General features: G+C 65.7%; 2 protein-coding genes, 1 long non-coding RNA gene and 1 other non-coding gene across 5 annotated transcripts; 3 read left to right on the top strand and 1 right to left on the bottom strand.

The window, feature by feature from the left end:
- Positions 1-1,181: 1,181 nt before the first annotated feature.
- TMEM167B (transmembrane protein 167B) lies at positions 1,182-3,152 on the top strand. 2 transcript variants are annotated; one of them, XM_027711482.2, is made up of 3 exons: positions 1,182-1,265; positions 1,832-1,963; positions 2,243-3,152. In XM_027711482.2, exons 1-3 carry the CDS (start codon positions 1,256-1,258, stop codon positions 2,323-2,325), a joined length of 225 nt encoding a protein of 74 aa, XP_027567283.1. In that variant the 5' UTR covers positions 1,182-1,255; the 3' UTR covers positions 2,326-3,152. The 2 variants fall into 2 exon arrangements, with proteins under 2 accessions (XP_027567283.1, XP_027567293.1); XM_027711492.2 differs by lacking the exon at positions 1,182-1,265 and adding an exon at positions 1,421-1,474.
- A 569-nt stretch (positions 3,153-3,721) lies between these two features.
- Positions 3,722-4,007, top strand: LOC113982898. The gene has a single exon (XR_003538925.1).
- A 2,291-nt stretch (positions 4,008-6,298) lies between these two features.
- On the top strand, positions 6,299-20,740 carry ELAPOR1 (endosome-lysosome associated apoptosis and autophagy regulator 1). The gene is made up of 22 exons (XM_027711341.2): positions 6,299-6,456; positions 8,903-9,023; positions 9,756-9,948; positions 10,804-10,951; positions 11,558-11,638; positions 12,268-12,373; positions 12,456-12,605; positions 13,334-13,422; positions 13,509-13,686; positions 14,167-14,295; positions 14,383-14,473; positions 14,558-14,663; positions 15,125-15,262; positions 15,644-15,895; positions 16,563-16,736; positions 17,121-17,289; positions 17,678-17,774; positions 17,847-17,948; positions 18,646-18,772; positions 19,573-19,751; positions 19,826-19,991; positions 20,452-20,740. Exons 1-22 carry the CDS (start codon positions 6,349-6,351, stop codon positions 20,566-20,568), a joined length of 3,021 nt encoding a protein of 1,006 aa, XP_027567142.2. The 5' UTR covers positions 6,299-6,348; the 3' UTR covers positions 20,569-20,740.
- On the bottom strand, positions 6,319-11,055 carry LOC120324549. Its single transcript, XR_005565942.1, has 3 exons — positions 10,761-11,055; positions 6,937-7,017; positions 6,319-6,446 (listed from the first exon to the last, which is right to left on the bottom strand). It is a non-coding gene; the product is annotated as an uncharacterized LOC120324549 (long non-coding RNA).
- Positions 20,741-23,439: the final 2,699 nt, after the last annotated feature.

Raw genomic sequence — 23,439 nt, 5'->3', positions numbered from 1 at the left:
GATGGATGGATGGATGGATGCATGGAGGACTCATGGATACATGGATGGATGGATGGATGGATGGATGGGTGGGTGGATGCATGGATAGGTGGAGGACTCATGGATGGACGGATGGATGGATGGGTGGGTGAGTGGGTGGATGCATGGATAGATGGAGGACTCATGGATACACGGATGGCTGATGAGGTGAAGGCAGGAGGTCTGGGCTGGCTGCAGGGATGGAGCCTGGCACAGACACACTGGGACAGACAGACAGGGACAGAGGGACAGAGGGCCATCACAGACCTCCTCCAGCCTCCGGTGGCGCTTCCTCAGCTGTCACTGGGGGCACTGGGGACACTGGGGCCTGCTGGGGACACTGGGGGCACTGGAACCACTGGGGACACACTGGAATCTGCTGGGAACACTGGGCACTGGAACACTGGGAACATTAGGGACTGTTGGGGGAACTGGGATTACAGGGGGCACTGACCCACTGGGATCACTTGGAACACTGGGGTCTGCTGGGTACACTGGTCCCACTGGGTTAGGGAGGTTATTGAGGGAGCTGGGGGTTACTGGGGCAACTGAGTTGGGGACTAGGTGCACTGGGGGTCATTGGGGAGACCTATGGGGGATGCTAGAATGGGACTGGGAGGCACATGGAGGTACTGGGAGACTGGGGATTACTGGAGGGGCTGGGATACTGGGGGGACTGAGAGTTGTTGGGGGACCCAAGGTTACGGGGGGGACTGGTGGTTACTTACTGGGAGAGCTGCGATGGGAACTAGGAGCTTCTGGGGGGAGCTTATGGTTAGACTGGGAGTTACTGGGAACCTGGAGGTCACTGGGGACTGGTTGCACTGGGGCCTTACTGGGAATACTGAGGGGTAACTGGGGGCTGGGATGGGGACTGGGTGCACTGGGAGTTACTGGGAGGGCTAGAGGTTACTGGGTGCACTGGGGGTTACTGGGAGGACTGGAGGTTACTGGGTGCACTGGGGGGCTACTGGAAGCCTGAGATAAGGCCTGTGCACACGTCCGAGCACACTGGTAGCACCCGAGCGCGCCGGGGCTCCGCGGGGCGCGGCCTTACTGGTGCTGCTGGGCGAGCACTGGGCGACACTGGTGTCACCCCTCCCCATAGGCGCTCTATTGAGGCCGTCTGTCCCCTCCCGCTCCCCCTCGGGCGCTCGGCGCTCGGCTGGTCGAGCCTGCGGGCGCTTCCAGTGTCGCGTTGGCGGCGGGGGGGCGGGAGCGGGGGGGAGGGGCAGCCATGACCAACGGTGAGGGGATGGGGGGGATTTTGGGGGGTCTGAGGGGTCCTGGGGGGGGTCCGGGGGAATCTTGGGGCAGCCATGACCAGCGGTGAGGGGATGGGGGTGGTTTGAGGGGGAATGGGGGGCCTGCGGGGTCCTGGGGCCACCATGACCGACGGTGAGGGGATGGGAGGAATGGGGGCTCTGGAGTGATCCTGGGGCTGCCATGACCAACGGTGAGGGGATGGGGGGCATTTGGAGGGGGGCTGGGGGGTCCTGGGGGGGAACAGGGGCAGCCATGACCAACGCTGAGGGGATTGGGGGAGATCTGGGGGGGATGGGTCCTGGGGCAGCCATGACCAACGGTGAGGGGAATGGGGGGTCCTGAGGGGAACAGGGAGGAAAACGGGGGGTTTGAGGGGATTTGGGAGGGTCTGGGGGGTCTTGAGGGGAGTGGAAGGTCTGGGAGGGCTCTGGGGTCACTATGACCAACGGTGGGGAACGGGGCGGTCCAGAGGGGGTTTAAGGGGTCCGGAGGGGTAACGGGGGGCCCTGGGGGTGCCCCGGGCCCCGCTGACCCCCCGTGCCCGCAGTGTACTCCCTGGACGGGCTGTTGGTGTTCGGGCTGCTCCTGGTCTGCACGTGCGCCTACCTGAGGAAGGTGCCCCGGCTGCGCTCCTGGCTGCTGTCCGAGAGGAGGGGGCTCTGGGGGGTCTGCCACAAGGGTGAGGGGGGCAGTGGGGCTCTGAGGGGTCTGCCACAAGGGTGAGGGGGCGTCTGGTGGTGGAGGGGGTCAATGGGGGGCTGGGGGGTCTTCCACAAGGGTGGGGGGGACTGGGGAGAGTGCTGGGAGCGCTGCCAACACTGGCGTACAGGGTGGGGTCATGGGACCACTGGGGTGTGGGGTGGGGGTGCTGGAGTCTGGGTTGAGAATACTGGGAACACTGGGGTCTGGGATGGGGACAGGGGATCCAGAGGGTCTCACCCCACTCCTGTCCCCCCAGCCGCCGTGATCGGGACCCGCCTGCACGTGGCCGTGTCTGTGTCCTGCCTCCTCATGGCCTTCTACGTCCTGGTGGGGAAGTGACCCCAGGGGGACCCTCCTGGGACCTGGCACCAACCCCAGAGACCCCCGGGGACCCCCTTGAGACCTGGCACTGACCCCAGAGACCCCCAGGGATCCACCTGAGACCCCAAGTCTGACCCCAATGCTGTTGTACCAACCTGAGACCCTGGGACTGACCCCAGAGACCCCAGGATCGACCCTGAGACCCTAGGATGGACCAGAGCTCCCAGTCCTGATCCTGGTATCCCAGTACCAACTGTAGAGACCCCAGAATTGACCTGAGACCCCAGTACAGAGCCCAGGACCAACCAGAGACCCCTGAACTGATCCTGGAAACCCCAGAAACCCCAATACTGATCTGAGACCCCTGGTACCAACCCCAGAGCCCCCAGTATGGATCAGAGACCCCAGTGCTGACCTGAGACCCCTGGTCCTGACCCCAGAGCCCCCAGTGCTGACCACAGTGCCCCAGCCCAGACCCTGCGTGTGGTGGTTCCAGGACCACCATGGTCCATGACCCTCCTCCATCCCCCAAGGGCAGCCCTGGGGGGGACACTGGGGCACCTTGAAACCCTTGGAAAAGTATTTCCTGGGAATTCTCCGGAGCAGGGGGTGAGGAACCCCCCATAAGCCCCCAGGGGTGGGGGGGTATCCAGCTGTGCCCCCTGAGCACCAAACCCTGTCCTGTGGGTCTACGAGGGGCTGGGGGTCCCACCCTCATCAGGGGAGTCTCCCTTCACCCCTGGAGTTGGGGCCCCTCGAGGGGGTCTCCCCTCTGTCCTGGGGGGGGTGACCCTCCCCGTTTGTAAATACCATGTGTAAATAAAGTGGGGTCTCCCCTGTGGGCAGTGCTGGCCTGGGGGTCATGTGGGGTCGGGGGGGCCGGCCCCGTGGGGTGTGGGGGGTCCCTGTGTGATAGGCGCCCTGTCTGGGGATCCTGTGGGTCATGGGGGGGGGGGTCCTGTGGGTTCAGGGGGGGTACTGTGGAGTAGGTGTCCTGTCTGAGGGTCCCCTGGGACTTAGTGGGGGGGTCCTGTGGGGCTGCTGCCCAGCCTGGGGGTACTGTGGGGGGGGGGTTGTGGATTCTTTGGGGATGGGTTCTTAGCCTGGGGGTCCTGTGGGGTTTTGGGGGGCTCCCTGTGAGGTTTGGGGGGGGGGAAGGATCCTGTAGGGTTTTGAGGGGTGCTGTGGGGTTTCGGGGGGTCCCGTGGGGTGGTATGGGATCCCATGGGGTATTGGGGTCTCCCGTCCCGGCTACTCCCGCCTGCGGGGTCGGGGGCGTTGCGGGTCCTCCCGCCGCCAGGGGACGCTCTGCGGCGGGGCGCGTCTCACCGTGCCCTTCCCATAGTGCACCGCGCGGCCGCGCCATATAAGGGGCCGCACCGGAAGCGGACGGCGGGGAGTGGCGGCGGCGCGGGCGGGTGGGAGTGGGAGCATATGTGTGTGTGAATGGAGCATGTAACGGGCCGTGTGAGTGTGTAAGGGCGTGTGAGGAGTGTGAGAGTCTGTAAGTGAGGCGCCAGCCCCCTCCCCCTACACATTGATCTTATTCGATCGGCCGGGCCCCGCCGGGCCGAGGTGAGAAGAAGGCGCCGCGAAGCCCCTGGGGCGCTGTGCGGCTGGGCCGGGCGGGATGAGTCGATCAGATAGGCGAGGCCCAGGGCACTGCCCCGGCCCGTGAGCGCCCTGCGATTCTGACCCGAGCCCGCGGCCACAGAACCCCGGGGGGGTACCGCGACCGGCGGGGGGGATGCGGCCCTGCCTCGTCCCCCGGGGCCTGGGGGCAGAAGGGCCTCGCCGACGGCCCCGGAGGGTCCGTGCGACACGCGGCAGGGACACCCCGGTGTGGCCTCTGTGGGGACACGGGGATGGCCGTGGTAACAAGGGGAAAGCCATGGTGGTGACCAGGAGATGGACACGGTGCTGACCAGGGGATGGCCGTGGTAACAAAGGAACAGCCACCACGTTGACAGGGACAGTCATGGTGCTGACCAGGGCACAGCCGTGGTGGTGACCAAGGGATGGCCACGGTGATGACAAGAGGACCACTGTGCTGATGACAAAGGGACAGCCATGGTGGTGACAAGACCATGATGATGACCATGGACCAGTCACGGTAGTGACAAGGGGATGGCCATGGTGACAGAGGGGCAGCCATAGTGGTGACAAGGGGGTGGCCACAAGGGCACAGCCACGGGGTGACCAGGAGATGGCAACAGTGGTGACAATGCCTTGATGGTTACCAGGGGACAGCCACCATGGTGACATGGGGACAGCTGTGGTGGCGACAGGGGACAAGTCACCATGGTGGTGACCAAGCGATGGCCATGGCAGTGACAAGGGGGTGGCCAACAAGGGGACAACCACAGTGGTGCCCAGGGGACAGGTGTGGCAGTGACAAGGCCACGGTGGTGCCCAGGGGACAGCTGCAGTGCTGGCACTGCCAGGAGGAGCAGCCGTGGTGGCCCTGCTGTGGGGACACTCCGAAAGGGGGAACACTGTCCTGGGGGGGCTCTGTGTGTGAGGTGTCCCCAGGGCAGCCCCAGGGACAGCAGACACTGCAGACAGCGTGGGACATGGCCACCCCCTGCCACCGCATCCTGGGGCTGTCCCTGGGCTGCCCTGGGGACACACGTGTCCCCTCCCCATGGGTGTGTCCCCCGTGCCCACACTACCTGTACCACCACAGAGCTGGGCCCCCCGTCCCTCCGTGTCCCCATGTCAGCCGTGTCTCTCTGTGTCCCCTCTGTTCCCATGTCACCAGTGTCCCCTTATGCCCCCATATCCCCTGTATCCCCCATGTCCCCCTGTGTCCCCTACATCCCCTTTGTGTCCCCCTGTGCCCCACATCAGCTCTGTCCCTCAGTGTCCTCGTGTCCCTCATGTTCCCATATCTCCTGTGTCCCCATGTCCCAGTGTCCCCATCTTCCTCTATCCCCATATCAGCTCTGTCCCCTCCCCGTGTCCCCCATGTCCAGAACACGTGTGTGTCCCCCCCAGTCCTGTCCCCTCCAGTCCCCGGGGCTGGCCCTGCCCCGCGGGGACACGGCCCGGGGGGGACACGGCGGCGACACGCCCGTGGGGGTGGGGGCGGCTCGGGGGCGTGGGGGGACCCGTGAGCCCCCTGGCCCCCCGTCCCGGTGTCCCCCCAGCCCTGGGGGGGGCGGGAGGAGGGGCCGTTCCCGGAGCGGGGGGTGATATCCTGGGCCGTTCCCGGAATAACGTCCTGGGAATGATGCTTGGGGCGGGGCCGTTCCCGGGGATACTTCCCGAGGGTGATACCCCTGGCTGTTCCCGGTGCCGGGATTCCGTTCCCAGGGATACCTCCCAGGGGTGATGCCCGATGCCGTTCCCGGGAATACGTTCCGGGGATGACTCCCGATGCTGTTTCCATGGAAAACACTGCCGATGCCCGGTGTCATTCCCGGGATGTCATTCCCGGGGGTTCCATTGTCGTGTCTCTGTTCCCGGTACCGATGCCGGGTGCCGACTCCCGGGCCCGTTCCCGTGGCTGCCGTTCCCGAGGGCGATGCCGGAGATCGTTCCCAGTACCATTCCCGGCGGTTCCGTTCCCGATAGCGGTGCCATTCCTGGGGGCTCCGTTCCCAGTACCATTCCCAGTGCCTGGTGCTGGTTCTTGGGGGCTCTGTTCAGATTCCCGGTGCCGTTCCCGGGGGTTGTGTTCCTATTCCCGTTGGCGGACGCAGGTGCCGTTCCCGGGGGTGTTGATCCCTGTCCCAGCGGGTGATGCCCGTTCCCATTCCCGTTCCCGTTGCGGGGGGCGGGCGCAGGTGCTGTTCCCATTCCCGTTCGGGGGGCGGGCGCAGGTGCTGTTCCCATTCCCGTTCCCGGGGCGGGCGCAGGTGCCGTTCCCATTCCGGTTCCCGTTCCCGGCGCAGGTGCCGCCGGTGCGCGGGGGGCGGGCGGTTGGCGGGGGCGGGGCTGTGCCGGTGCCGCTCGGGCCGCGGAGCCGCCGCCGTTGCCGCCGTTGCCGCCGTTGCCGCCGTTGCCGCCGTTGCCGCCGTTGCCGCCGTTGCCGCCGCCATGGCCGGAGCCGGAGCCCGAGCCCGGTGGGCGCCGCTGGCGCTGCTGTGTCTCGCTGTCACCGCGTCCCCGGGACGCGCCGCGGAGCAGCTGCACGTCTGCAAGGAGGTACCGACACCGGGGATGGCGGGGGGGCACAACCCCCCCTAATTCCTCACACCCCCCCGGGACATGAACCGGAGCCCCGGAGCGCGGGGGGCACAGGGAGGGAATGGGCGTCCTTGTAGCGGGGCAAACCCTTGGGGAGGGGGGGCCTTGACAGACTCCAAGGGTCTCCTGGGGGGACCCCAAGTGGTGTCACCCTATCGCTGCCGCCAGATCCCAACCCCTCACACACATTGTGGTGGCCCCAAACCCTCCCCGAGTGCTGTTGGGAAGGGGGGGGTGACAAGGAAAGGGAGGGGGGGACATTCCCAGTGGCCACGTGCCATTCCCAGCCCGGCACGCGGTGGCCAAAGTGTCCTGCGAGGAAAAACCGGGGGATCTGTCACTCGCTGGGCTCTGCCCGCCTCGGGGACAGCGGGTGAACCCCCAGATCACCTCCCTGGGGTGCCCCCCCCGCTGTTCTCCCCCCTTTCCCCCCCAGACCTGCGGCTGCTTTTTAATCTGGGCCAGGAATGTTTTTCGCGCCGTGCTCCAGTTTTTTTGTCCGTGTTCCACGATCCGGAGCTGGGAACAATAGAGCGGAGCTGGCACCTGTCCCCACCAGGGACCGGCCCCCCGCGGCGGGGGGGTGTCCCCTGTCTCTGTCCCTCCCTAGGGACAGCCCCGCTCCCCCCCGGCCGGAGCAGGGTGACAGTGACACCTCGGGGTGCACCCCCTTCGCCCCCCCGGGCCGCCCCGCGGCTGAATTAGGTCAATTTATTTAGATTAAAAAAAAAAACCTAAGAAAAGTTTAGGAAGAGGGGAAAAAACCTTCTCCCCAAGGGGATCCCTCGGGAGCGACAGCGATAGGGGGGTTCGGGGCTGCTCAAAGCTGGGGTGACCCGCTGGGTACCCCCAGGGTGGGAGGACCCTCCTCTGTGCCCTATGCGGGGTTGGGGGGTCTTGGGGCTGCCCAGATACGGGCGGGGGGTGCTGCAGACACGTCTCATCCCCCCTTTTCCCTTCCACCCCCCTTTTCTCCCCTCCCCATCCCTTCTTTTCCCCTCATCCCTCCCTTTTCCTTCCCCCAATGCCGCCGTTTCCAGCTGACGGGAACATCAAAGCGGTTGTTTTCCCATCAACCTGCCACGCTCCGGCAGCCGCCGGGAGCACAAACCACCGCGCTCTGCCAGCCCAGGGCTGCGCGGGGGTGGGGGGCTCCCTCTACACCCAGTGCCCACCCCTTGTGCCCCCCCTACCCGCCGTGCCCCGACACCCCAGTGTGAGGGTGAGGGCCTCCCCCTTGTACCCAGTACCCTGTGCCCCCTGTACCCGGTACCACCCCTGCCTGACACCTCAGAGCTGCTGTAAGGGATGGGGGGCTCCCCCCTGTACCCCCTGGACACCCTAGAGCTGCTACGGGGCTGGGGGGCTCCCCCTGTACCCTGTGCCCACCCCCCTGTGCCCCAACACCCCAGAATTGGGTGGTGAGCTTCCCCCTGTACCCTGCACACCTCCCCCCCCGTGCCCCCTGGACACCCCAGAGCTGTGCGGAGGGTGGAGGGTCTCCCCCCGACCCCGTACCCCAAACCCCCTCCCCTCCCCCAGCACCGTCCTTGGTCCTGCCCACGCCGTGTCTGTCCCCGGTGTCACCTCCCCTGTATCACCTCCCCGCCGGCCTTGAGCCGCTCCCAGCCTGGCACAGCCGGTGGGATGGGGGGGTCACGGTGCCCCCGCTGTCCCCGGTGCCCCCCAGGACCCCCCGGTGTTTGAGGAGCCTCGCGTGTCACCGGCTCGGCCACCCCAAGGCTGCGACAGGGCGGGGTGTCCCCCCCACCCCGGGGAGGGGGCACAGGGTGGCCCCGCCGCAGTGTCGCCCCGTGGGGTGTCGGGGGCGGGGTCCCGGGTGACCCCCCGGCCCTCCCTGGGGTTTGGTGGCTGAGGGGGCAGGTCCTTGGGGGGGAGGGTCGTGCTGTCTGAAGTCCTGCCTGCAGCGACCCCCCCAGACAGGCAGCCCGCACCCCGGCAGCCCCTGGGACCCCCACACTCCCTGACCCCACCCTGAGCCCCCTCATTGCCCAGCACCCTCCACCCAGAGCATCCCCACCCTGGGCACCCCCACCCTGAGCCCCCCCTGGTCCCCATCATCCTGCACCCCCCGAATGCCCGCCCCCCCACGAGCACCCCCACATTGAGCATCCCCATTCCCCAGCACCCTCCACCTTGGGCACCCCTACCCAGAGCACCCCCCACTCCGAGCACCCCTATTTCCCAGCATCCTGCACCCCCAGAATCCCACCACCACGAGGTGGGGGTATAGACTTTCCTGGGGGGCACAGGGTGGGGGTGCGGCCCCTCCTGGCGGGCACACCCCTGTCTGGGGGGCACGGTGGGGGTGCAGCCCTGGCGGGGGCAGCACGGGGGTCCCGGGGGCAGCTCCCCCCGTGCTGTCCCTGTGCCCCCCCCGCAGTCCGAGTACCACTACGAGTACACGGCGTGTGACAGCGCCGGGTCGCGCTGGAGGGTGGCAGTGCCACACAGCCCCGGGCTCTGCACCGGCCTGCCCGACCCCGTCCGCGGCACTGAGTGCGGTGAGTGCCGGGAACGGCCGGGATAGCGCCTGTGGGATGGGATGGGATGGGAGGGGTGGGAATAACACACATGGAGTGTCTGGGATGGGATGGGAGAGCAGGGAATCACACTGGAATTGGATGGGAATAACAGACATGGAGCGTCTGGGATGGGGTGGGAGAGCAGGGAATCACACCGGGATTGGGTGGGAATAACACGCATGCAGTGCCTGGGATGGAGTGGGAGGGGTGGGATGGGAACAACACTGGGATGGGATGGGTGGGAATTACACTGGGATTGGGTGAGATGGGAATAACAGACATGGAGTGCCTGGGATGGGATGAGAAGGATGGGAATAACACACATGCACTGGGATGGAGTGGGAATCACACGCACAGTCCCTGGGATGGGATGGATGGGAATAACACACATGCACTGGGATGGGATGAGAGGGGTGGGAATCCCACACACAGAGGCACCAAATGGGATGAGCAGGATGGGAATCCCAACTCCCCCACAGCCCGGGGGTGCCCTGTCTCTGTGCCCAGGCGTCCCATCCCGCCTGGATCGGGAAGCACTGCGGGTCAGGTGCCAAACCCCATAAATTGGGGGGAGTTCCTTTGTGGGATGGGCAGGATGGGGGATCCTCCTGCTGGGAGCACCCGGGAAGGTGGAGCTGAGGATGATGAGGCTGAAGCACCCCCGGGGGGGGGCTGGGGGGCATTCCCTGCGATCCCGGTTTCCGTGGGCAGCGTTCTCCTGCAAGGCAGGCGAGTTCCTGGAGATGCAGGCGCAGTCGTGCCACCCCTGCGCCGCTGGCACCTACTCGCTGGGCACCGGCGTCCGCTTTGACGAGTGGGACGAGGTGCCCCGTGGGTTTGCCAATGTGGCCACCAACCTGGAGCTGCAGGAGGGGCCCGGGAACACCGCTGGGAACTGCAGCGGGTGAGGAACCGCAGGGGAAACTGGGAGCGGAAACCGGGAAACCAGGATGGGACACTGGGATGGGAAACCAAGATACAGGATGGGAAACTGGGAGGGGCACCAGGATGGGGAAAACAGGGTGGGACACTGGGATGGGAAACCAAGATACGGGATGGGAAACTGGGATGGGAAACCAGGAGGGGGCACTAGGATGGGATACTGGGATGTGGCACTGGGTTGGGACACTGAGATGGGGCACTGGGATGGGGCACCAGGCACCAGGATGAGACACCCAGATGGGGCACTGGGATGGGAAACCAGGATATGGAATGTGGCACTGGGATGGGCACCGGGATGGGAAACCGGGCACTGGGATGGGGCAACAGGAGGAAACCAGGAGGGGGCACCAGGATGTGACACTGGGACGTGGCTCCAGGATGTGACACTGGGATGGCGCACTGGGGTGCGAAACCAGGATGTGGCACTGGGATGTGGCACCCACGGGAGTCCCCACAGCACTCAAGGGGGTCCTCCTGGTTGCACCAACAGCCTCTGAACCCTCCCAGTTGTCCCAACACCTACCAACCCCCCTCAGTTCCACCAACAACCCCCAAACACTCCAGTTGTACCAACAACCCCCAACCCCTCTGGTTGTACCAACACCCACCAAACACTCTGGTTGTCCCAACAACTCCCAACCCCTCCCAGTTGTACCAAGAACCCCCAAACCTCCTGGTTTGTCCCAACCCCCACTCACCCCACCCCCCCATGTCCCCCACCCCGTCCCTGCTCCCCAGGGGCCCTCCTGGCCGGTCCCACCCCCCCATTCCTACCTGGAATGGCCGCAGGACCCTCTGGGGCTGTGTCCCCCCCCAGGTCAACGTGGGTGCCCCGGGGGGACTACGTGGCCTCAAACACGGACGAGTGCACGGCCACGCTCATGTTCGCCGTGAGCCTCAAGCAGGCGGGGACCGTCACCTTCGAGTACCTGTACCCCGACAGCAGCATCGTCTTTGAGTTCTTCGTGGGTGCCAGGGGGGTCACCTGGGCACCTCAGGGGGTGCCTGGGGCCGTGGCAGGGGGCCCTGGGGGTGTGGGGGGGCATCTTTGGACAAGGGAGGGGTGTCTTGGGACAGGGGAGGGGGCTCGGGAAGTGGGAGGGGTCTCTTGGGACATGGAGGGGTATTTTGGGACAGGGGAGGGGTGTTTGGGGACATGGGAGGGGCCTGAGGGACAGGGGAGGGGTCCTTGGTGACCTGAGGGTCACCTGAGGGATTGCCTGGGACCATGTCAGGGGTCCCTGGGGACATGGTGGAGGGTCCTGGGGACGTGGAGGGGTCTCTTGAGACAGGGGAGGGGCGCTGGGGACCTGAGATCACCTGATGAGGGTTGCCTGGGGCCATGTCAGGGGTCCCTGGGGGCGTGGGAGGGGTCTTTTCGGACATGGCAGTGGTCCCTGGGGACATGGAGAGGTTTCTTGGGACACGGGAGGGGCCCTGAGGACACAGGGAAATTCCCTGGGGACAGGGTGGCATTCCTGTGGACAGGGGGGATCTCTGGGGATGGGGGGGGGGTCCCTGGGGACGAGGGGGTCCGTGGGGACAGGGGGTCCCTGATCCCGCCCCCGCAGGTGCAGAATGACCAGTGCCAGCCTACGGTGGAGGAATCCCGGTGGATGAGAACGACGGAGAAGGGCTGGGAATTCCACAGCGTGAGTGGGGGAGGGGACCCCGGGGGTCCCGGCCCCTCGCCTGGGGACAAGGTGCTCCCCGAGGAGCAAAGGGGGCGGAGGGTGATGGCAGGGAGGGGACTATGCGCCCCCCCACTGTGCCAACCCCCCCAACCATGGGACCCCCCCCCCCCCCGCTGGTCCCAACCCCTTCCCTGGCACTAAGACCACCCCCTGCGGTGCCTGCCCCTTCCCAGCAGCAGGACCCCCCACCCGTGGTGCCAACCCCCTCCCCAAAAGCAGGGCCCCCCCATTCTCGGTACCACCCTCGTATCTGGCAGCAGGACCCCCCCACACACCCCACGGTCCCCCGCGGCAACAGGACCCCCCCCGTGGTGCCAACCCCTTCCCGGCAGCAGGACCCCCCCATCCCTATTTCCAACTTCTTCCCTGGCCGTGGGACCCCCCATCCCTGCTGCCAACCCCCCACCCATGATCCCAACCCCTTCCCTGGCCGTGGGACCCCCCACCCATGGTCTCAACCCCCCCCCAGCAGTGGGACCCCACCCACCCATAGTCCCCACCCCCTCCCTGGCAGCGGGACCCCCCTGCGGTGCCGACCCCCTTCCCGGCCGCGGCCCCCCCGATCGAGCGGGCTCCCCGTTTCCCAGGTGGAGCTGAGCCGCGGGAACAACGTGCTGTACTGGCGCACCACCGCCTTCTCCGTGTGGTCCAAGGCGCCCAAACCGGTGCTGGTGAGGAACATCGGCATCACAGGTGGGTGGGGGCGGGCAGGGAGGGGCCCGAGAGGGTCCCGCGCCCCCCTCCCCGCCCCCCCTGAGCCCCCTACCCTCTCCAGGGGTCGCGTTCACCTCCGAGTGCTTCCCCTGCAAGCCCGGCACGTTCGCCCCCGCGCCCGGCGCCGCCTCCTGCCAGCCTTGCCCCGCCGACACCTTCTCCGGGAAAGGGGCCACCGCCTGCCAGCCCTGCGAGCCCGACTCCTACGCCGGTGAGGGGGGACACCCCGGGGTGTCCGCGCCCGCGGGGGGCGGCTTTGGGGGGCCCCTTGTCCTCCCGGTCTGGGATGGGAGAGGTGATGGGGGGAGCAGGGGGGACCCGACATTCTGTGGAGGGGACAGGATTGGGATCCCCTTGTGAACCTGGTGTTTACACTGCTGAGAGTGGACCCCTGGGGGTCCCCACACGCAGAGGTGGCAGCTCTGGGAGTCCCCTTGTCCCCCCCACTCTGTGCCCTGGGGAAGGGAGAGGCGATGTGGGGGAACAGGGGGGACCTGCCATCCCACAGTGGGGACAGGGTTGGGGTCCCTTTGCAAGCCCAACATCTGCACTGGGGAGAGGGGATATTTGGGGGTCCCCACACCCGGAGGTGGCAGCTTTAGGGGTCCCTTTGTCCCCCCCAGTCCGTGCCCCAGGGGGAGAGAGAGATGATGTGGGGAGCAGTGAGGACCCGACATCCCGTGGTGGGTTGGGGTCCCCTCACGACCGACACCTCTGCTGGGAAGAGGGGACACCCAGGAGTCCCCACGCCAGAGCTGGTGGCCTTGGGGGTCCCCCTGTCCCCCCACATTGTGCTGTGGGGGTGTCCCTGGGGAAGGTGATGCAGGGGACAGGGAGGACCCGGTGTCCCTTGGCTGGGAGGGGGGACACGGACCCCCCCCGTGTTGGGGACGGCGTTGAGGTCCCCCGGCCCCTCACCCTCGTGTCCCCCCCCGGCAGAGCCTGGCTCGGGGTCCTGCAAACCGCGTCCCCCCTGCACGGACAAGGATTTCTTCTACACCCACACGGCCTGTGACGCCGGCGGGGAGGTACCGCGGGGACCCCCGGGGCGGCCCCCCCGTCCCCTGCGGGTGTCCCCTGTGGGTTTCCCCCCCCTCACGCGCTGCCCCGGCAGACGCAGCTGATGTACAAGTGGGCAGAGCCTAAGATCTGCAGCGAGGAGCTGCCGCGGGCGGCCCGGCTGCCGCCCTCGGGGGGCAGGTCGCGGTGCCCCCCCTGCAACCCCGGCTTTGCCAAGGGCGCCAGGGGCTCCTGCCAGCCTTGTCCCCGCGGCTCCTTCTCCAACGGCTCCGGTAAGGCCGCCCCGGAGCGTCCCCGGGGGGAACAGGGACACCCCGAGCTGCCGGCGGGAGGGGGGTGCCGTCCTGGGGGCAGGGCTGTCCCCTCCTGTCCCCATCATTGTCCCCAGGGGGGGTTACCGGGGCACCCCGAGCTGCCGGGGGGAAGGTGGGGGTGTCACCCCAGTGCAGGGCTGTCCCCTCCCGTCCCCATCACTGTCCCCCAGGGGGGTTACCGGGGCACCCCGAACTGCCGGGGAGGAAGGTGGGTGCCACCCCAGGGTGGGGTTGTCCCCTCCCGTCCCCATAGCTCCGCTAAGGATATCCCTGTCATTGTCCTCAAGGGGCGACCAGGGTCCCCAGAGCTGCCAGGGGGAAGGGGCTGTCCCCTCCTGTCTCTATAATTGTCCCCAAGGGATGACCGGGGTCCCTAGAGCTGCCGGGGGGGAGGTGGGGGTGCCACCCCGGTGCAGGGTTGTCCCCTCGTGTCCCCAGCCTGCCTGTCGTGCCCGCCGGGCACGGAGCCCGCCCTGGGCCTGGAGTACAAGTGGTGGAACGTGCTGCCCCCCAACATGGAGACCACCGTGCTCAGCGGCATCAGCTTCGAGTACAAGGGCGTCGCAGGTACAGGGGGCCGTCCCCTCCCTGACCCTTCCCTGTCCCCTCCCCGGGCACAGCCGGGGTCCCACAAGCGCCGCCGTGTCCCCGCAGGCTGGGAGGTAGCCGGGGACTTCATCTACACGGCGGCCGGAGCCTCCGACAGCGACTTCATGATCCTCACGCTGGTGGTGCCGGGCTTCAGGTGAGGGGGTGTCCCTGCGGCCGGGGGGTGCGGCCGTGCGGCGGGGCTGGCAGTGTCCCCACGCTGTCCCCACGCTGTGCCCAGCCCTCCCAGCCCGGTGCTGGAGGACATGGAGAGCCGGGAGGTGGGAAGGATCACCTTCGTGTTCGAGACTGTCTGCAGTGTGGGCTGCGAGCTCTACTTCATGGTGGTGAGTGGGGGCACTTTGGGGGGTAATCCCGGGTTTGGGGGGACACCGTGACAGTGGTGTCCCCCATTCATGGTGGTGAGCGGGGGGACACGTATTTAGGGGGATCACACTGGGTTTGGGGGGACACTGTAACAGTGGTGTCCCCAAAGTGAAACACCCCAGGGATGTGTCCCTCCCTCCCAGCAGGAGATGGGGGGGTCACCCTGGGGGTCCCCAAACTCGGGGTCCCCACTGTCCCTCCCCCAAACCTGGGCACAGCCAGGGTGACACCCCAAAGTTGAGGAGGACACTGTGACAGTGATGTCCCCAAAGTGAAACACCCGGGGGATCAGCCCCTCCCTGCCAGCAGGAGAGGTTTGGGGCACCTTGGGGGTCCCCAGAGCCCCTCCTCGGGGTCCCCAGTGTCCCTGCCGGCAGAGAGCCTTTGGGACATGCAGGGGACACTGTCGCTGTCCCCACAGGGTGTGAACTCCCGCGCCACCAGCCCGGTGGAGACCTGGAGGGGCTCCACGGGCCGACGATCCTACACGTACGTGGTGCAGCACAACGGCACCCTGAGCTTCACCTGGGCCTTCCAGCGCACCCCCTACCACCAGCCGGTGAGGGCTGGGTGGGGGTCCCCTCATCCCTTTGGGGGGTCCCAGGGTGTCCCCCCTTCCCTTGGAGAGGGCCCGGGGGGGGGTCCCATATTCCTTAGAGGGTTTCTTGGGGTGTCTCCTCTTCCCTTTGAGGGGTCCCCTCTTCCCTTTGAGAGTCCCAGGGGTGTGCCCTCATCCCTTTGGAAGTCCCAGGAGTGTTCTCTTCTCCCTTTTGGGACATTCTGAAGGCCAAGGGAATCCCCAAACAGTGGGAATTACTGCCCTTTTCCCTGTTGCCATCCACCGAGACACTCCCACCCAGGGGTCACTCCTGCCCAGAGGACACTCCAGGGGACACTCCAGGGGACACTCCTGCCCTGGTAACACTCGTGTCTCCCGCAGGGCCGGCGCTACACGGGTGACGTGGCCAAGCTGTACAGCATCAACGTCACCAACGTGCTCGGGGGGGTGGCCTCCTTCTGCCGCCGCTGTGCCCCCCAGCCCACAGGCCCCTGTGCCCCCTGCCCCCCCGGCAGTGCCCTGGACCCCACAGGGACCTGCCAGCCCTGCCCCCCCGGCACTGTCCTGCGGGGACCCCCCTCGGGAGGGACCCCCTTGTGCCACCCCTGCGGGCCCGGCACTCGCAGCAACCAGGTGGGTGTCCCCAATGGTTCCCCAGGGGCGGCACTGGGCAGTTCCAGGAGAGTGACACCGTCATGGGTGGGTGGCACCAGGTCCCCCCGGCCGTCCTGGGTGGGTGACACTGCCTGGGTGGTGATGTCAGCCCCCCTCAGCTGTTCCCAGGGAGGTGAAAGTGTCTGACCCTGGGTGGGTGACACCAGCCCCTCCCGGCCATCCTGGGTGGGTGACAGGGTGGGTGACACTAGCTCCCTCGGCCATCCTAGGTGGCTGATGCCTGGATGGGTGATGCCAATCCCCAACTGTCCCCAGGGAGGTGACACCAGCCCTCCAGCCATCCCAGGGAGGTGACAGGGTGGGTGACATCAGCTCCCCTGGACATCCCAGGGGGGTGACAGGGTGAGTGTGAGGTGGGTGACCCTGAGTGGGTGACATTTTATGACCCAGTGGGTGACACCACATGTCCCCTGTCCCTGAGGGGCAGTGCCAGCTCCCTGTGGTGCCCACAGGGGTGTCCCCGGTGGGTGCCACATCCACCCCTGAGCCCCCTCTCCTTGTCCCTGTCCCTCTGTCCCTGACCACTATCCCTGTCTTTGACCCATTGTCCCTATGTCCCTGTCCCTTGTCCCTGTGCTCCTTTCCCTGTCCCCATCCCAGGCCCTGACTGTGTCCTTGTCCCCAGCTGCGCTCCCTGTGCTACAACAACTGCAGCCTGTCCCTGTCCCTGCCTGGCCGGACGCTGCTCTACGAGTTCCCTGCACTGGGCATGGGGCTGGGGGTGGGCACCGGGCCCAGCTTCACCCCCAAGGGGCTGCGCTACAGCCACCGCTTCCAGCTTAGCCCCTGCGGCCACCAGGTGAGGCACGGCCAGGACACGGCTGGGCATGCGGGACGGGGGGCACAGAGAGAGAGGGGCACGGGAACACACGTGTGCACACATGGGAACACAGAGAGAGAGGCACAGGAACAGACGTGTGCACACATGGCAACACACCTGAGCACATGGGAGGGTGGCCTCAGGCACACGGGTAACACACATGGGAACACACTCTGCTGCGTGTGCCCCCTCTGTGCCCCATGTGTACCAGGTGCGTGCTGTGCGTGTGCCCCACGTGTGCCAGGCATGCCCTGCATGTGCCCTACGTGTGCCAGGTGTGTGCCAGGCATGCCACGTGTGCTCTGCATGTGCCAGGCGTGCCGCGTGTGCCAGGCGTGTGCCAGGCGTGCTGTGTGTCCCCAGGGCAGGAAGAAGGCCTCGTGTGCCGACTCGGTGCCGCAGGGCCGGGGGGGGGCCCCCGCCCGCCGGGTGACATCCTACGTGTGCCAGGCCATCGTTGTGCCCCCCGACAGCGCCGGGGCCCGTGGGGCCGTGTCCTCCCAGCCCGTGAGCCTGGGGGACACCCTGCTGGGTGAGGGACACCAGGAATGGGACATCGGGAATGGGAATGGGACACCCTGCTGGGTGAGGGATACTGGGAATGGGATACCAGGAACAGTATACTGGGAATGGGACACCCTGCTGGCTGTGGGACCGGGAATGGGACACTGGGAATGTGATACTGGGAAGGGGAATGGGACACCCTGCTGGGTGAGGGACTGGGATACTGGGAATGGGCCACCTTGGGGGACACCCTGCTGGGTGAGAGATACTGGGAATGGGACACCCTGGTGGCACTGGGACACCCTGGTGGGACAAGGACACCTCGGCGATGCTGGGACACCCTGGTGTGATTGGGGACACCCCTGGCACTTCTTGGTGGCCCGGGGACACCATGGGGATGGCCCCATGTCCCCCAGGTGTCACCACCAGCGCGGTGCTGGATGGCGTCGTGTCCCCCCCGGAGCTGTTCCCAGGCAGCCATTCCGACCTGCCCGACGTCATCTTCTTCTTCAGGTGGGGGCAGGGATGGGGGGGACACCCCACAGTGTCCCCAGTGTCCCCCTGACCCCCCGTGTCCCCTGGCAGGTCCAATGATGTTACACAGCCCTGCACCAGTGGCAGGGCCACCACTCTCCGCCTGCGCTGTGACCCCCTGAGCCCCCCCAGTGGCACCCTGGCTGTCCCCAGGTGGGGGGGGACACTGGGGACCCCGGGGGGGGGCTTTGGGGACCCCCAAGGTGATCCCACCATCTCCTGCTGGGGTGGGCTGGTCCCTAGGGTGCTTCACTTTGGGGACACAGGTGTCGTGATGTCCCCAACCTTGGGGCGTCACCCCGGCTGTCCCCAGGTGTGGGGGGGGACACCGGGGATGCCAAGGGGGTTTGGGGACCCCCAGGATGACCCCCCCACATCACCTATAGAGAGGGACACATCCCTGGGGTGCTTCACTTTCGGGACACCCCTGTCACGGTGTCTTGAGCGTGGGGTGTCACTATGGCTGTGTCACTGGCACCCTGGCTGTCCCCAGGTGGGGGGGGGGGGCAGAACACACTGGGGACCCCAGGGGGTCTTTGGGGACCCCCAGGGTGACCCTATATCTTGTGCTGGCAGGGAGCCTGGGGTGCTTCTCTTTGGGGACATCTCTGTCACCATTCCCCCACCCTGGGATGTCACCCTGGCTGTCCCCAGGTGGGGGGGAGGACATTGGGGACCCGCGGGGGGGGCTTTGTGGGCACCCCCAGGGTGACCCCCCCATCTCCTGCTGGCAGAGAGGGACATCCCTGGGCTGCTTCACTTGGGGGACCCTCCTGCTCCTGTCCCTGTCCCCCCCCGGGGTGTCACCCTGTGGTGTCACCGCCACTTGACCCCCCTTGTCCCCCCACAGCAAATGCCCCGAAGGCACCTGTGATGGCTGCACCTTCCACCTGCTGTGGGTGTCCCCTCAGGGCTGTCCCCGCTGCGCCCCCTCCCACTACCGGGCCATCCCCGGCGCCTGCATTGGGGGTGTCCAGGTACGGGACCCCCAACCCAAGCCCCTTCTCCCCCTCCTCAGAAATCCACCCACCTGGCTGGACTGTGAGACCTCCACCCCACTGAGCCCCCTGTTCCCTCTTCCCCCAAAACCACCCCTGCATGGAGGGGTCTGGTCCCGCCCCAGCGCCGGGGGGGTGGGTTTTAGAACCCCCTAAACCCCATTAAACCCCTTTTTCACCCCCAGAAACCCACCTGCATGTGGGGGCCCCATGGCTGTGCCACAAGATGGGCTTTGGGACCCCCTACCCCATTAAACATCCTTTTCCCCTCCCCACAAAACCACCACCGCGCAGAGGGGTCCCGATCCTGCCCCAACGCCACGGGGGTGGGCTTTGAGACTCCCCACCCCATTAGACCCCATTTCCCCCCCCAGAAACCCCCATACCGTGTGTGGGGAGGTGCATCTGTACCACAGGATGGGGTTTGAAACCCCTAAACCCCATTAAACCTCCGTTCCCCGCCCCATGAAACCAACTACACGTAGTGGGACCCGAGGGGGGGGTCCAGGTCCCTCCCTGATGCCACGGAGATGGCTTTGGGGATCCTTAACCCCATTAAACGTCCTTTCCCCCCATTAAACCACCCACGTGTGGAGGGGTCCCAGTTCTGCCCCGACGCCACGGGGGTGGGCTTTGAGACCCCCCCACCCCATTAAACCCCCTGTTTCCCCTTCCCCATAAAACCACTGCCATGTGGCAGGGGTCCAGCTCCCTCCCCACCCCATGGGGGTGAGTTTTAGGACCCCCTTAACCCCATTAAAGCCCCTTTACCCCCCCAGAAAACCACGTACGTGTGGCGGGAGCCGCGGCTGTGCCATGGGGGGGTCGCGCTGCCCCCGCAGGAATCGCGGCCATGCCGGAGCGTGGATTTTTGGCTCAAAGTGGGAATTTCCACGGGCACGGGCCTGGCCGTGCTGCTGGCTGCGCTCGCCGCCTATTTCTGGAAGAAGACCCAAAAGTGAGCGACGGCCACGGGGCTGGGGGGGGTGTCACTGTCGCCTCGGGGGGTGATGGCACCTCCTGCATTCCCAGGCTGGAATACAAGTATTCCAAGCTGGTGATGGACGCGGCGGCGCGGGAGGGAGAGGCGGCGTCCCCCGACAGCTGCGCCATCATGGAGGGTGAGGACGCTGAGGACGAGCTGCTCTTTGCCACCGAAATGTCGCTTTTCGGGAAACTCCGGGCCCTGAAGGCCAAGGTAAGGGGGGAATGAGGGGGCACAGCCCAGGAGGAGCCGCCAGAGGAGCCGCAGCGGGGGAGGGGCTTGGGGGGTGCCCCGGGCCTCAGTTCCCCCCCAGGGAGTCTCCATGTCTCAGTTTCCCCCCACAGGCTGTCCCCGTGCCTCAGTGTCCCCACCCCAGGGGTCTCAGTGCCTCAGTGTCCCCACCCCAGGGGTCTCAGTGCCTCAGTTTTCCCACTGGAGGGGGCGATCCCGTGCCTCAGTGTCCCCACCCTGGGGGTCTCAGTGCCTCAGTTTCCCCTGGGGGGGAATCTTGTGCCTCAGTTTCCCCCCTCTTGGGGTCCCGTGCCTCAGTGTCCCCACGGGGGGGTCCCCGTGCCCCAGTTTTCCCCCCACAGGCTGTCCCCGTGCCCCAGTGTCCCCTCTCTGGCGGGTCTCTGTACCTCAGTGTCCCCACGGGGGGGTCCCCGTGCCCCAGTTTCCCCCCCGCAGGCTGTCCCCGTGCCTCAGTGTCCCCACCCCACAGCGGATGCCGGACGGGTTCGACTCGGTGCCACTCAAGAGCTCGTCCAGCAGCACCGACCGGGAGCTGTGATGGGGCAGGGGGGGCCCCCTGTGCCCCCCACCCCCCACCGTGGCCTTAGGGACCCTCTTGGGGCTGGAGCTCCCTCATGGCTTTTGTATGTCGTGTCCCCCCCGTGTCCCCACCCCTGTGACCCCCTCGAGTGCCCCAAAATGCCAAATACAGGAGTGGGGTTTGTACCACGGTTCTGGGGGTGCAGGCACGGGGGGCACAAGGGGAGGGGGGTGAGGGGGAGGTTGGGCGACTCATCCCAGACAACCGGCGACATTCCTGAGGGTTTGGTTCCCTTCCACCTGCGCGTTTTGGGAGGTCAAGGAGGTGGGAAAAGGTCCCTTGGCGGATTTGGGAGCAAATATTTGGGTCCAAAGTCAGGCAATTCCAGAGGGTTGCTCAGGAAACTCAACCTTGGCCAACTGGATCTCCCGCACAACAGGGATTGTCCGGAATTCTTGAGTCTAGCTTACCGTGCATTCCAAGATGTTGGGAGAGGAAAGAGAGAGGGAAGGAAAATGGAAAGGAGAGAGCAGCCTTCAGAAAAACCCCTTCACAAAGCCCCACTCCCCCCCTACCCCCTGAAGCCCCCCCCAATCCCCCTCAAAACCCCCATAACTCCTGAACTTCCCCCTAAGCCCCCCCAAACTGAACCCCCCCCAATCCCCTCAACCCCTCCCTGCCCCTTGAAACCCCCCCAAACTCCCCTACCCCCTGAAAGCCCCCTACATAATCCCCCAACGCACCTGAGGCTCCCTCAAAACCCCCATAACTCCTGAACTCCCCTCTAAGCCCCACTCCCACCAACTGAAACCCTCCAATCCTCTTAAACTCCCCCTACCCCCTGAAACCCCCCCATAGTCCCCCCAATACACCTGAAGCCCCTCCAAGTCCCCCCATAACTCCCCAACCCCCTCGAAAGCCCCCCCCAAACTGAAACCCCCCAACCCCCTCAAACCCCACTCACCCCCTGAAACCCCCTCAAAACCCCCATAACTCCTGAACTCCCCCCTAAGCCCTCCCAACTGAAACCCCCCCAAATCCTCCCAAAACCCCCCTACTCCCTGAACCCCCCCAAATCCCCCTCAACCCCCCCCAAACCCCCATAACTCCTGAAACCCCTCCTAAGCCCCCCCCAAACTGAAACCCCCAATTCCCAAAACCCCTCCCCAAAACTCCCTCAAAGCCCCCCCATCCCCCGGGGATCCAGCAGAGAGGGGATTGTTGCCACTTCAGGGTCTGTCAGTCCTAAAGATGGTCTCAGCCTTGATAAACCCACCTGACACAAGGGCTGAGGGGTTAAAACCGAGCCCAACACAAAGTCCATGGAGTTAAAACAGAGCTGAACACAAAGTCTGAGGGGTTAAAAGTGAGCCTAGACTGGAACACAAAGTCTGAGGGGTTAAAAGTGAGCCTAGACTGGAACACAAAGTCTGAGGGGTTAAAAAGCACAGTGTCGGGTGAAAAAAAGCACTTTTGCGGTGATAAAAAGCCTTTTTTGGGGTGATAAAAAGCAATATCTGGCAAATATCTGAGGCAAAGCTCCTCCAAATCCCCCCCAGAATCTCCCTGTACCCTCTGAAATCCCCCCACCCCCTTCATATCCCCCCAAACCCCACCAAAAATCCTCTCATAACCCCTGAAACTCCCCAAAACTCCCCTATACCCCCCGAAGCCCCCCCAAAAGTCCCCCATACCCCTGAAACCCCCCAAAAGGCCCTCCTATAACCCCTGAAACCCCCTCAAAACCCCCCCAACCAGGTTGGTCCTCCCGCCGCCAGGGGGCGCTGATCCCCCTCACGTAACACAAGCCCCGCCCACCAGTGCCACGCCCTTGCCGCGCCCCAGACGCGCATGCGCAATGCGGTCCCGCAGTGCTCCCGGTTTTGGGGGCGTTTTGGAGGGTTTTGGGGGGGATTTGGTTGGGTTTTCCCCCATAGCCCCTGAAACCCCCTCAAGCCCCCCCAACTCCGAAAACCACACAACCCCCCCAAAAAAACTCCGCAAATCCCCCCGAACTCCCCCCACTCCCTGAAATCCCCATAACCCCCTATAATCCCTCCAGATTCCTTGAAACCGCCTCAAATCCCCCCATAGCCCTGAAACCCCCCATAACCCCCTATAATCCTTCCAGATCCCTTGAAACCGTCCCAAATCCCCCCCAAATCCCCCCGTATCCCCTGAAACCCTCCCAGACCCTTTGAAACCCCCCAAATCCTCTCAATCCCCCCTATACCCCCTGAACCCCCCCCAAACTCCCCATACCCACTTAAATCCCCCAACCTCCCCTTCTGAAGCCCCCCAAAATCTCGCCCTTAACCCCTGAAATCCCTCCCGAATCCCCCTACACCCCCTGAACCCCCACAAATCCTCCTGGAAGCCCCTCATAACCCCTGAAACCCCCCCAAAACCCCCCACACCCTTCATATCCCCCCAAATCCCCTCAGAAATTCTCTCATAACCCAGGAAATCCCCCCAGAAACCCCCCATCTGAAACCCTCCAACGCCCCCCCGAACCAAATTGGTCCTCCCGCCCGCCAGGGGGCGCTGCTTCTGCCACGACACAGCCCCGCCCACTCGTTGTCGCGCCCACGCCCCGCCCACTTTGCGCATGCGCAGTGCGGTACACCCCCCCACACACGTTCTCCCGGTTTTGGGGGGTATTTGAGGGGTTTCATGGTTTTCAGGAGGTTTGGGGGGGATTTAGGGTTTTTCAGAGGTTTTGAGGGGTTTTGGGTGGGATTTGGGGGTTTTCAGGGGTTTTCAGGGGGGTTGGGGGCGATTTAGGGGATTTCAGGGGTTATGGGGGGACTCGGGGGAGTTCAGGAGTTATGGGGGGATTTTGGGGAGTTTTCACCTAAACCGCCTGAAACCCCCTTAGATCCCCCCCCA

This window comes from Pipra filicauda, unplaced genomic scaffold (assembly GCF_003945595.2).
Source record: "Pipra filicauda isolate LSUMZ 115617 unplaced genomic scaffold, ASM394559v2 scaffold587_size370460_pilon, whole genome shotgun sequence".
Classification (NCBI taxonomy): domain Eukaryota; kingdom Metazoa; phylum Chordata; class Aves; order Passeriformes; family Pipridae; genus Pipra; species Pipra filicauda.
Note: the sequence above shows the minus strand (reverse complement) of the source record. Positions and strands in the feature narration are given on the sequence as shown.